General features: G+C 39.6%; 6 protein-coding genes across 7 annotated transcripts in view; 3 read left to right on the forward strand and 3 right to left on the reverse strand.

The window, feature by feature from the left end:
- LOC145457416 (threonylcarbamoyladenosine tRNA methylthiotransferase-like) overlaps positions 1-12,187 on the forward strand; it is a 264,970-nt gene that overhangs the window by 114,903 nt on the left and 137,880 nt on the right. The window lies entirely within an intron of this gene.
- The window catches only part of LOC145457413 (kielin/chordin-like protein), a 298,320-nt gene that overhangs the window by 84,698 nt on the left and 201,435 nt on the right, over positions 1-12,187 (forward strand). The window lies entirely within an intron of this gene.
- Positions 537-1,651, reverse strand: LOC145457442 (AN1-type zinc finger protein 1-like). The gene has a single exon (XM_080335667.1). It carries the CDS (start codon positions 1,649-1,651, stop codon positions 893-895), a length of 759 nt encoding a protein of 252 aa, XP_080191793.1. The 3' UTR covers positions 537-892.
- Positions 1,669-2,572, reverse strand: LOC145457443 (MIF4G domain-containing protein A-like). The gene has a single exon (XM_080335668.1). It carries the CDS (start codon positions 2,448-2,450, stop codon positions 1,770-1,772), a length of 681 nt encoding a protein of 226 aa, XP_080191794.1. The 5' UTR covers positions 2,451-2,572; the 3' UTR covers positions 1,669-1,769.
- On the forward strand, positions 3,612-5,296 carry LOC145457439 (methyltransferase-like protein 22). Its single transcript, XM_080335664.1, has one exon. It carries the CDS (start codon positions 3,792-3,794, stop codon positions 4,722-4,724), a length of 933 nt encoding a protein of 310 aa, XP_080191790.1. The 5' UTR covers positions 3,612-3,791; the 3' UTR covers positions 4,725-5,296.
- Positions 4,538-8,586, reverse strand: LOC145457436 (RNA demethylase ALKBH5-like). Of its 2 annotated transcripts, XM_080335662.1 has the most exons (10): positions 8,410-8,586; positions 8,181-8,329; positions 8,004-8,113; positions 6,687-6,815; positions 6,612-6,625; positions 6,506-6,554; positions 6,365-6,445; positions 5,544-5,603; positions 5,326-5,482; positions 4,538-5,253 (listed from the first exon to the last, which is right to left on the reverse strand). In XM_080335662.1, exons 1-10 carry the CDS (start codon positions 8,531-8,533, stop codon positions 5,152-5,154), a joined length of 975 nt encoding a protein of 324 aa, XP_080191788.1. In that variant the 5' UTR covers positions 8,534-8,586; the 3' UTR covers positions 4,538-5,151. The 2 variants fall into 2 exon arrangements, with proteins under 2 accessions (XP_080191788.1, XP_080191787.1); XM_080335661.1 differs by having other exon boundaries at positions 6,506-6,625; positions 8,410-8,584.

The following is a 12,187-nucleotide window of genomic DNA, read 5'->3' on the forward strand; positions in this document are numbered from 1 at the left end:
TATAAGGCGTCTATACTTTGTCTTATTTCTGGTGCTCACCACAGATCACACTAGCCACACCGATCCAAACACAGATATATGTACTCTAGTAAAGGGTTAGGGCAGTGGTTCTCACACTTTTTTAGATACGCCACCGTTTATGATAGTGAAAAATTTTGCGCACCCCTTTATGATAGTGAAAAATTTTGCGCACCCCTTTATGATAGTGAAAAATTTTGCGCACCCCTTATCACAAGATGCAACCAGAATGCTAGCATTCCTAACGCTTGTAGCATGATGGCACGGAAGATTTTGAATGTTGATGAGAGAATTCACAAATCTGAAATTCAGACTATACGAAGAGCAATAACTATGAATTGGAGGTAAATCACACAGGGCACAAAAATTTTTTTGCAGTTGACCGCAGCTTCGCGCCCCTCTTCAGATGCTTTCACGTCCCCCAGTTTGAGAACCACTAGGCTAGGGGAAAGTTATGAGCCGTTTCCGTTCAGCTTGTTAGGTCAGATGGTAATTAGGTTTGGATCGGACGAAATTGATGCCGAAACTTCACTTTTATTCTACTCAGTATTCAATTTAACCCTGGCTGCGCAAGGGCGCAGTTTGAAAAATGATCTGTAAAGAAGTGACTACAGACGGTCCACTCAAACATCCAAAAGAGGGTAAAGAACCCCTGCGGTATGATAGTTGAAATTAACCAGGACCTGCCTGGATACAAGATATAGGACTATATTAGTCTTCGCCTTCCACATAGTGGACAAATATGATATATTCAATATAGCAAATAGTGGACAAATATGATATATTCAATATAGCAAAGGTGAAACCGAAACATGACCAATAAAATTAGGTGCAACATGGTATGGTTAAACATGACCAATGAAAATAGGTAATTTCAGGCAATACTAACGTAAAGCTCTAAAGCTGATCCAGAAAACACAATATTAGCATCTACGGCGGCTTTTATATTCATACCCGGGTCCAGATCAGCGTCAGAGTTCTTGCATCTTAACATGATTTTTTTCGAAAAAGATTCATTGTTTGCGTTGGTGATGCCGCTGATGTTAGCCGCTTTATCCAGCAGCTGGCCAAATGTCCATCTTTCTGAGACAAAAATATTCAGGTCTTTATCATTTTTCGGTCGCTTTACGGAGAAGAAGACTCTGCGTTCGTCTGGTATATTTTTATCCCCTATCGCAACTTGTTTCAACTTCATCAACGCGATCTTCGCAGCCAAGCGTTGCTGCTTTGGGTTTAAAACTTTCTTTCTATGCTTTGCCACCGAATTGTTGTCCTTTTTCAAAACAACCGAAGATGTATGGGACGAAGTAGAATTTGCTTTTTGATGCAGAGAAGGACACTGATGGTCTTCGGGAAGGCGATGATGAACACAAAACTTCTTCTCGCAGCTACTGCACAATATTTCCAACAGTTCAGCTTTCTCACATATATCCAATGAGCATTTATATGATATTTTCTTAGAGCCCGTCCCAGGAATTTCAACAGTTTTATTTGCTGTAGCGCAGCTGTGTGCAGTTATACTTCGGTGATTCAAGCAATATACCTTGCCACAATAATCACATTGGAAGGGTAAAAAGTCTAGCTGATTGCAATTTGAAAAACTGCAGTGTAAACCTAGATCTAGCTCTGCCATAAGAGCAGGTCTTATAACTAGAATATAAAATGTATTGAGTGATAACTGTTGCACGAATAATAAAAGACATACAAATGAACCACGCAATTCAATAATGGCTTAGATATTGGCTTAGTAGCTATGAATTCATGTTATCATCGCAATAGTAATAAGCATTTGCAGACTGCGAAAGCACCCACTGATTCGCACGAAGTTCAATTACTTCGAGCAGCATCAAACGTGAAAGCTGATCAGTTTCAGCACGTAAAAACAATTCTCGAATACTACAAAACAATTCTGCCATTTTACTTTCATTCAATCTCTCAAGTGCTTTTCCGTGCAGCTGCAGTTGCCTCACAATGCACTGCACACATTCTTGGTTACCTGAACTATAACGGGCTGACGCCAGTACAACCAGGCTGTCAATGAGCGGAACGACAAGTGCATGTAGTGGCTCCTCCTTGATACGAATGTGGTGAAATATGCTGCCTAGCAACGATACGAAATTCACCCAGTCGAGTTCGCATTCGTGACCATCAGTAGACCTAATCTGGGTGTACTCTCGGTGCAATGTATTCAAGATATGTTTCCGAAATTCTAATTCCTTGGCAGATTCTTTTTCATACTTGATGAAAAGAGCGCATAGCTTGGCGGTGTCGCTGCTATACCTGTGATTTGATATGCCGCGTCGTATGATAACATCCATCAGTCGGTTTAAATCTGGCTGCCTGTCGCCCGACCGAATTCCGTCCAAGGCCTGGCAGACGAAGGTTTTATCCTTTGCATCGAATCCGAGTCGATCCAACAAACTGCTCTCCATAACGGCGTGTTAGTTTATGATGAAACAAGCGGCATCGAAATCCTGCATGAAACTGGAGCGATACTTATATTTTGCGCATGAACAAGAGACAGCCAGTCCGACCGAAAGACCCAGCTTGGTATAGGCAAAAGTCCAGCTTCACAGACTGATCGACCAGTTTGAACCCTGCGTTGCGGTTACGTCACGCAGTGTGCCCATGCGCAAACGTATCAACATAAATTGTTGACAGCAATTTATACGTATATTCATAATCAGTGATTATGGATTTTATCCCCGGCAGACATATAAATCTTGATTGAAGGTTCCACGGTTAAATCCAACGCTAGAACCAGTCAACAAGCGCGTATTTGCCGACAGATTCTCGGGCCTCTGTTGTTTGTGAACATTACCTTTTCGTCTCAGAAATCGCACGCTCGTTTGATTTGGAACGGAGCTATATATGCGTACGGATTTCATTGTATCAAATTTGCTGTTGATGGTCAAGCGATACTTCTGGAATAGTGGCATTTGGTGGATACCTATTTCGACCATTTGGCAAAAGCAATATAGCTTATAAAACAGCTGTCTAGCGACTTGAAATTGTAACATTGCAGTCTGTAAGGAAGTCTCACGAATTAGCGATCAGTCCTTGCCAAACTAGTGTTGGAAGTGGCTATGATCTATCGACACGTTCGTTCACATATATCTTGTTACTGCTAACCTTCGAGAGTCTACATTAGGGGTGTTCAAAAATGACCTTATTTCTCAAATTTTGCTGGTGACTTGATAAAATTGTTAGGTTACCTAATTGAAACGTACACACCAAATTTGGTTCAATTCCAAGAAAGTTTTTCATTTATTATATAAAAATTGTTTTTGAATTTCTGTTCCCTCCATGAAATTGTTATGTTCTCTATAGGAATGATGCTCACCAAATTTGGCTCAATTCCAACCACTGGATGCCGAGTTATTGCCGTCGAAAAATTTTGGATTTGAATAAAATAGTAGTTACGGCGACCAATTGTTATTATATTTTATTCAATTCCAAATTTTTCAACATCAATAACTCTGCTTCCACAGATTGGAATTGAACCAAATTTGGCGAACATCGCTTCTATAGACAACCAAACAATTTCATGGGGTGAACAGAAAATTCTGAAATTTTTTCATTGATTTTTATATAATAAATAAAAAACTCTCTTCTCCTGTAGCAACGCGGCTACCGGTTGGAATTGAACCAAAGTTGGTGTACAGGCTTCAATTAGGTAACCTAACAATTTTATCAAGTAGCCAGTAGAATTTTAAAAAAATCATTTTTGAACACCTCTAGTCTACATAGCATACGCTTTGTCTGTAGGATTAATGTCATCATTCTCAAGGTCCGAGGATCCAGTATTGTCCGATGTGCATTTGACGGAAGTCAAGGAACAGCTGATTGATGTGGGATATCTAGATGGCAATCAAATCTACTTATCAGAGTTCGAGATAACATGTCCTAAAGAACTGCTGAACAAATTAATGGCTGTCAGCGAAATTTCACCACCCAAGAGTGACATTCACATTGACAATGATGGAGACATGGTCTTGTCAAGAAAACCAGTCCAACCCAGATCCGTAGACCTGACGCGAGGTATCATAAAACTGCAAATACATCATTCCATGGAAACACAACTGCGCGACGTAGGCTTGCAGATTTGGACAGGCTCACTTGTAATGGTTGATTTCATCCTGGATAAACCTGATTACTTTCTGAATAAACACATCCTTGAACTTGGCAGTGGGGCTGGCATTCCAAGCATTGTTGCGGGGATGATTGCGAAACGTATGACAGTGACTGATACCGGAGAATCCATTTTGCGATTGTGTGAGATGAATTATCAATCTAATCGAGATTTTATTCAATGTCCTGAAGAATCGTTTGCCATACAAGAGCTGGATTGGTCCGCGGATGAAATCGCAACAATTCATCAGCCGCTCGATTGCATTATTGCCTGTGATGTCGTTTATGACAATGATATCACTGATGCGTTTTTTCGAACTGTGCACAAAATAATGAGTAAAAGCAAACCTGTACCTACATTGTACATGTCTTTGGAAAAACGATTAAATTTCACTGTCACAGAACTTGATATTACGTGTAAAGAGTACAATCATTTCCAATCATGCTTAAAACAATTACAAACGATACTCGGATCTGTAAAAGTACATCAGTTTGACATCAACAGTTTATCAAATCGCTGTGACTATAACAGAACACCCCAGCTGGAACTGTGGGTCATATCTGAGATACCATAACAAAGATTGTGGATCAAGTACAAAATTAGTAATTGATTTCAAAGATTTGCATACACCTCACTGGCTGTATGCACTATGAATACAGAAATTACGTGATGATATTGCATGCTTCTCAGATCATTGCCAGTCATTTGTACGTAGACTTCAGACTTCGTTTCTAAAATACTGCTTTGACTGTATAGCATTAGTAACAACGCATGTCTTTTGATCGGCAGATGTGAATATACATGCGTACGACTCGCATGCAAGTCCGAAGAAGTGGTGCGGTGATGCGACAGAATTTCGAACAATGTCAAAATCCTTTTGGTCAACGGTTCATAGCAGACTAGTTGACATTGTGGGTTGCAAGTCAATCCACGACTGTAGTCCGATAATGCACCGCATATTATCGTCGAACATATGATCTGTGGGTGCTCCATAGTGTTGTTTACATGAAGAACGGCTTTGGCCTTCTTGTAAAGCTTCTTTTAACAACGGGGTCATCCGAATGTGTTGGTGATGTATCTTTCTCGCTTTTGTTATTTTCTATCTACAAATATATGGATTGGTGTTGTACAAAACACACAGGCTTACTTGTAGGCACATCTCTTCCAAAGCATACCTTTACATCTTTTGCCTGTTCTTTGTGTCGCTTCCCTCCTCGAATATAATCTGTGTCGCTTCTTCTTCTCTTGTTGTTAATCTCAGAATCTTCCCTTGAATGTCTCTTTCTATCATCTTTATTGCGAAGGTACATGGGGTCGACCGATCTCCTCTCACTGTAAGATATCAGCATTGTATGATGCTGTAATAATACTACTGCAATTTCATTATAAGTACCGTCTTGGTGACACTCGGCTTGAAACAGGATCACCTATTCGTGGAGCGGTGTCCAAGGTTCTGATAAAGCATTAATTTCAGGGTCATCAAATCCTGAGTAAAGTTTACACAGGGCAGGTAATACTGGTTTGACTTTATGCTGTAGGATTGTTGAAAAATAACTTTTTCCTTTAAATTTTGCGGACTATTTGATAAAACTGTTCCGACCAGACTTGTACTAACTAAACATTTAGTTAGTTGATGGTCAACTAACTAACGGTTTTTGAGTAGTTTTAGTTCTAGTTGCGGATTTTCAAAATCGGGTGGTTCTAGTTACAGCTGCAAGATTTGAAAATTGAGTAGTTCTGGTTGGAGATGCGCTTTTTGAAAATCCAATAGTTAGTACAATTCTGGTTTCAACATGTAGGAGCGAAGCTATGTAATTTAGAAAATTTTTAATTTATCATTGTCAAATTTTACTGTCAACCCCACGAAATTGTTTAGTTGTCCAAAGCAACGATTCAAAACAAATCTGGCTCAATTACAACTATTAGAAGCGAAGTTATTGCAGAACAATTTTTGGTATTTATGTTTGGAAACTCATAACTTATAGAACTACCAACCGTAATTCGAAAATTTTGAACACCAGTAACTTCGCTTCACTGGTTGGAATCGAGCCAAATTTGGTGTGCAGCATTTTTTCAGCTGACCTAACAATTATATCGAATAGCCAGATAAATTTGTAGAAGACAATAATTTTGAACAACCATACTGCGCAGTGACAAACCAATCTCATGATTAGAAAATTCATGCAGAAGATGGTACCTCACCAATCACCATACCTTCGAAGTATGATGACAGCGCGTCTGGATTTTACATCTTGTGGCCTTATGCAGTGAGTTATATCGTCAGCAGCAAACCCACTATAAAGCATTCAGGAGGTATAAGTACTTGAGATGATTAAGTAGTCTGCAGCAACAAACCTTATACTAGTAGCGCAGCCGCGATCCATAGGTAAACAAACAACCGGGTCTGTTACGCGAATAGGCTTAAATGAGAAACGACATCCAAATGATAATGCACACTTACTGAAGAATGAGACACTGGGAAGAAATAAACTGGTATGAGTAATGTGCCATGTTGGTTGGATCAACCCATACTTACCTAACAATAGGACGGTCAAAGATATGAATAGGATCAACATGAGAAACTATGCAGCCTCCGGGCAAGTAGTCATTTATGACGGCAGAAGTAATCCAATTTTTAGGTAAAAGTTTCTCGTCTTCCAGTCGCCTGGAATACACAAACGCTTTGACAAAGATTGATCGTGTTGCAATAACAGAATGTCATATTATCATGGGAGAGATTAAAATTTATTTCAACAAAATGATGATCAGTGACACAATCATCAAGGCCAATCCAAACCCCGACAACCAAAGCGGGAACCACCACAGTTTTAAATCTGAAATTCGGTATATGCATGGATGAGCTAATTTCGAACACAATATACTGTATTTGAGGAAAATTGAACTCTGGGCTCAAAAGATACATCATTTTATAAATCGACAAGTTTTTACTCAATCCGGCTCTGCAGCATTCAGGTTTTATCAATAGAATATTGAAAATGGTGTAAACAGATGTTGGATTACAGTTCCGATTTGGAAAGTGTTTTTCTGAGGAGCTAGTTTAATGGTCTATATTCTCAAGAGGTATTAAATGCCATGCTGTGAGGCGAAACTTGATCAATGGTTTGAAATTGGTCAAGCGTTACACAATTTGTACCGTGGATTGTTCTAAGCCCTATAAAAATATTCCAACGAGTAGGGTATCAAATGAAAGCTGGCTTCAAGGAGAAATTTTCATAGCTGTACCATTTAGTGGTGAAATTGCAATCTCAAGAGTACACTGTACTGCATTTGTACATGGAAATGTGGAAGTTTGGCGTATGCTATACCAATGGTTCCTATACTTTTTTGGCTCAACACCACTTATGAAGCTCAACATATATTTATCACTCCCCCTGAAGACAATATGTCAGGTTCCATCAACCGATTTAAAACCAAGAGCTGTTTCTTGGGTATTCATTAATGAGAAATGCTACCCATTGCTCCTCCCTTTTACCGTCCGTTGTTGAAATTGTCCACTTTGACATTCAGAGTGAACTTTTTTTGATAATGCGCAGAAACCCTAACGATAGTGCTCTGACTCTGAGTGTCAAAGTAATGAAATTCAACATCGGTACGGGTAAACGTAAGTGCCGTGTATCAAAGTATAGCCATCGTCAATCTTAGCATGTGTTGCTCCATTGTTATCATTTCGCATACTGTATGCTTTGTACTTTTCAACAATAAGTTTGAATAATAAATTATGATTATAAATGATATGATCTAAATTTGATCCTAATTTAGTAGTCTAGTCATGTCTAAATACGTTCCTGTCTCAAATTAACCACAAATGTATGAGATATGACATTTCACGTACTTCACAACAATTCGATTTATCCATTCGGGAATTGGATCAATTGCTCCTTTCTCATATAACTTCTCTTGTCCTGGTCCTTTCCTCGCCATTTGCGATCCATAGGTGTATCCCTAAGAACATAATCGGTAGCAATACTAAACACATAGTGTGAGGATCAGATGGACAATGGACATTCACCTCCCCGAAGAAATACTTGTTCCTCAATGGAGCTGTATCCCATGTGTGTGATTTATATTTTCCCCTGCGTGCATTGTCACCCACTTCATCGATTTTGCGCTCAATCTCCCTACATTCCTTTTCCGAGAACAATACCTTTTGCTTAATGCCTGATGAAGTAAGGCATTTTTAATTGAAGGAAACTTGATTATTATTGTCGTCCGTCATCCATTTTTTATTTACCACTTACCAGCGCAAACTTTTTCTATTTCATTTATAGATCCGTGAGAGATGTAATGGCTTTCCTTTCCTTTCAAGTTCTTGGGGGTCTTAATAGATTCCAAGACGTCGATAAACGCGTATTTTTCAGGCATACCTGTGACCGTTCATTCAGAAATAATAACCGGGGTCTCCGTGTGTAGTAGTGTACTGTAGATTACTAACCTCTCTACTTCTCTGTGCAAGCGACGTCAACGTAACCACCGACGCTCACGGGGACAATGGAAAAACGAAGACGACGTTAGGATGCAGGTAATATCATAAGAGAGAGAGAGATATGGTATTCTTTTTCGCCTGCACCATCGAGATGCTTTGACGACGGAGTTGCGATACGGCCCCATGAGGTCATCTAGTCTGCGCCCCCGTTTTTTTTCTCCTCCATGCTATCCGTGATTGCTGAGCGCCTAGCAGGATAGCTGCGGATACCAATGATAATCATCATCACCCTGTGCCCAAAATACAGTTTTTACCTTCACGTTATCGGGTGGTTGACTAAAAAAATAAAAAATATAATTAAAAAAGTCAACTTTCCACTCGGCTCCCAAAATACCCGCCGGAGCGTCACTTCGGTGTTAATTTACGGCATCCCAGTCGAATTTTGCTATAGATATGACCAAAATTCTCAAAAAAGAGGAGAAAATCTCAAAAAAGAAGACAAGGGGGCGTCCTCCGACGACACATTCACAAAAGTAAAAAAATAAACGACAAATCCTCCTAAAAGAGGACGTATGGTAACCCTATTCTTACGCCAGAGGTGGTCAGTAACGAAGCACTTCTACTTTTTCGAAGTACTCAAGTAGTTTTCCTCTACTTCTGGTACTTACTCAAGTAGATCTGAATTTCACTACTTCTACTTCTGCTTCATGATATTTTGTGATCTAGTTACTTACTTTTCGCTATTTTCAGTTTGTCAAGTAGAAGTAGTTTAATCTTCCAATCAGGAAGAAAGCCTGAGAAATTTCGGGGCTGTTTTCACGGAGTATCGACATTTAATTTTCATAAAAGTTGAGTTAAGCCCAGAATTTTCGTCGCGCTTCGCGCGCAGTGAATGCGGAGAATCTAGTATGATTTCACAAAAGTATCGGAGAATATAATTTACGTAGCGGGTTGGCGTGGTTCCGTTCTCACCGCATTGTCGCTCTTCGCCATATCAAATATTTCATCACAGTATATATGGCTTATCATAACGTTTGAAACTGATGATGTTTCGCAATCTAGCATTTACTTATCATACCGTAATCTAGCTGTCCATGGCGTGTCCTAATCTGGAAAAGTGGACTCTGACTTTACACTTTTCGTTTAGTTTTATAGCTGTTTTAGCATACCAACCTTCGAAACCTTCTGGACTAAAGACATTAAATACATGTTCCGTTTTTAGATTTATATTTCACTTTCAATTCCCAGTACCATATATTTTGATTTCTAATTAATATCAGTTCTTTTGTCTGGATAACGTACATCTTGAAGTATATAACAAGAGTAGCAATTGCCTTCAATTTCCAGAAATAAAGCCACACAATATAGCATTTTACGGTCCGCCATATTTTTTATTAACGTTTACTAATCGCACAAAGTGTTTACACCGCATCCAACACATTATATCTCCGTATTGCTCTTCAACTAAACTACAGGCCTTATAATATGGGGGAGTGCGCAATACCATGATATTTTCTAAAACCTGCTGTTTGAGTAAACAGAAGATTAGTATCGCATTACCATATCAATACTATCATTTTCATCCCATGATGTGGACGAATGATTATGCTATTGAAAAAAGGATATCTGCTGGTATGCATCAATATGAATCAAGCTCGTCACTTTTCGCATAGCTCAATTTGCACCTTTTTATAATCCATGTGAACGAATTAGTATCGTTTTCACAACTACTTACTTACTTGAGTACTTTTAAAGTCATTCAATTCTACTTCTACTTCAAGTAGTTTTAGGTTGCTCATGGAAGAAGTACTTCTACTCGTACTTCAGTAGATTTTTTTCGTCGCTACTTCTACTTCTACTTGAGTAGCTTTCTTGACTACTTTGACCACCTCTGTATCTTACCCCATAACCCGATACCAAGCTAACCTGATTTTATACCATCAGTTAAGTTTCACAAAAGCTAAGCAAATAATAACCAAAGCCGTTATGCCAGGGTTGCAACCAAGTCACCAGGCTCCGAGTCACAAGTCAATCTCACTTTTATAGTTTTGACTCGAGGCAAGTCGAGTTATTTGCAATTTATCTCGGGTTACCATACGTCCTCTTTTAAGAGGATCTGTCCTCTTTTTTGACTTTTTTGAAAGTGTCCTCGGAGGACGCCCTTTTGTCCTCTTTTTTGAGATTATGTCCTCTTTTTTGAGAATTTTGGTCATATTTATATCAAAATCCGACTGAGATGCGTAAAGCAGCACCGAAGTGACGCTCCGGCGGGAATTTGCTGGGGAGCTGAGCGGGAAGTTGACCTTTTTATTTATTAGTCAACGGACCATGAAGTGGGTAAAATTTACCATTTTTCGAGAATTCTCCTCCGGTTTTGCAATTCTGAAAATTCTGAAAATGTGTCCTCTTTTTTAGATTTCCAAAATATGGTAACCCTAAATTTACCAACGAGTCGCCAAGTCGCCAAGTCAACGAGCAGAGGGTCGAGTCCGAGTCATGGTATTATGACTCACAAGTCCCAGTTCAAGTCGTTGTGTTGTCTGCTCAGTTTCCAGTTAAAGGCTTGTTAAACCCACTTTTTATAACTCTGTTTGGTGATATCGAATAGTTCGCATTTGGTCTTTCTCCATTCCTTGTGAGTGCGCTCTTTCATCGGGTGTTATCCGGGCTTTTTTGTCTCCGTAAGAACGGCGACACGGGGGAAGAGGAGCCCAGCCGAAAGCTATTGTTGCCCCGATTCCGGAAATACAATTTAAAAGCTGGTCAGGTCAACGGATCTACCCGGAAATGGCGATCAAAGTCTGAAAATCGGCATTGTTCCGAATAATCGCTCGATATAATTTCCATTACCATGGCCGAGGTCATCGTGGTGCGGCTCAATATAATTTCCATTACCATGGTCAATTGGTCATTTGTGCGGCGCTCCGATTGTTCGGAACATTCGACCTTGACGGTTATTTCGTAGTAGTTCCATTGCCATGTTCACATTTTAATTTGTGTTTTCAGATACAGTGCGAAACTAGCTTTCAATTGAGACCTGTTTGATTAAATTTTAGTTCTCCAGATATAGGACTACCAATTACGCTGCTTTTAGCCGGCTGTGTACACTGTGCAGCTTCAATTTGCCGCCCCTGCCGCAGAGCCATAACCACCAAGTAGCTGCAACGCCACTGCTAAGAAGTCCTACTCTATGCTAAAATATGAGTGTCTGATGAAATGCATGACTACGTCCAGTCGTTTCGAAACCTTCGTATATTTTTTAATTATATATATATATCACCATCTTAAGGTTCAATTGTGAACATAGGAGCGTAACGTCCGCACCCCACCCCACCCCCAACTGAGTGAATTAACATAAATTAAAGAGTATATTTTTGAAAACTTATGCAACGCTTTTTAATATTACCAAATATCTTGAATATTCGGTACCCTTACCCCATGGAAAATGCAGGATTTACAGAAATAATGGGCATTTCAGCGTCGGCCATTACCGCGCCACGACGCACCAAGACATATGAAGTTTTAGGCCATGTAACATGCGACTCTGAGAAGTGTGCCAGCCAGAACGATCGGCAGCGGGAAAACCTTAGCCG

This window comes from Botryllus schlosseri, chromosome 15 (genome assembly GCF_051294905.1).
Source record: "Botryllus schlosseri isolate E-star chromosome 15, Bs_hap1, whole genome shotgun sequence".
NCBI classification, from domain to species: Eukaryota; Metazoa; Chordata; class Ascidiacea; order Stolidobranchia; family Styelidae; genus Botryllus; species Botryllus schlosseri.

Coding starts and splice junctions, on each gene's coding strand:
- LOC145457439 (XM_080335664.1), top strand. CDS start 3,792: ATGTCATCATTCTCAAGGTCCGAGGATCCAGTATTGTCCGATGTGCAT.
- LOC145457442 (XM_080335667.1), bottom strand. CDS start 1,651: ATGGCAGAGCTAGATCTAGGTTTACACTGCAGTTTTTCAAATTGCAAT.
- LOC145457436 (XM_080335661.1), bottom strand. CDS start 8,533: ATGCCTGAAAAATACGCGTTTATCGACGTCTTGGAATCTATTAAGACC. Junction 8,330..8,409: donor AATAGAAAAAGTTTGCGCTG/GTAAGTGGTAAA, acceptor TTACTTCATCAG/GCATTAAGCAAAAGGTATTG. Junction 5,254..5,325: donor AACAGGCAAAAGATGTAAAG/GTATGCTTTGGA, acceptor ATATATTTGTAG/ATAGAAAATAACAAAAGCGA.
- LOC145457443 (XM_080335668.1), bottom strand. CDS start 2,450: ATGGAGAGCAGTTTGTTGGATCGACTCGGATTCGATGCAAAGGATAAA.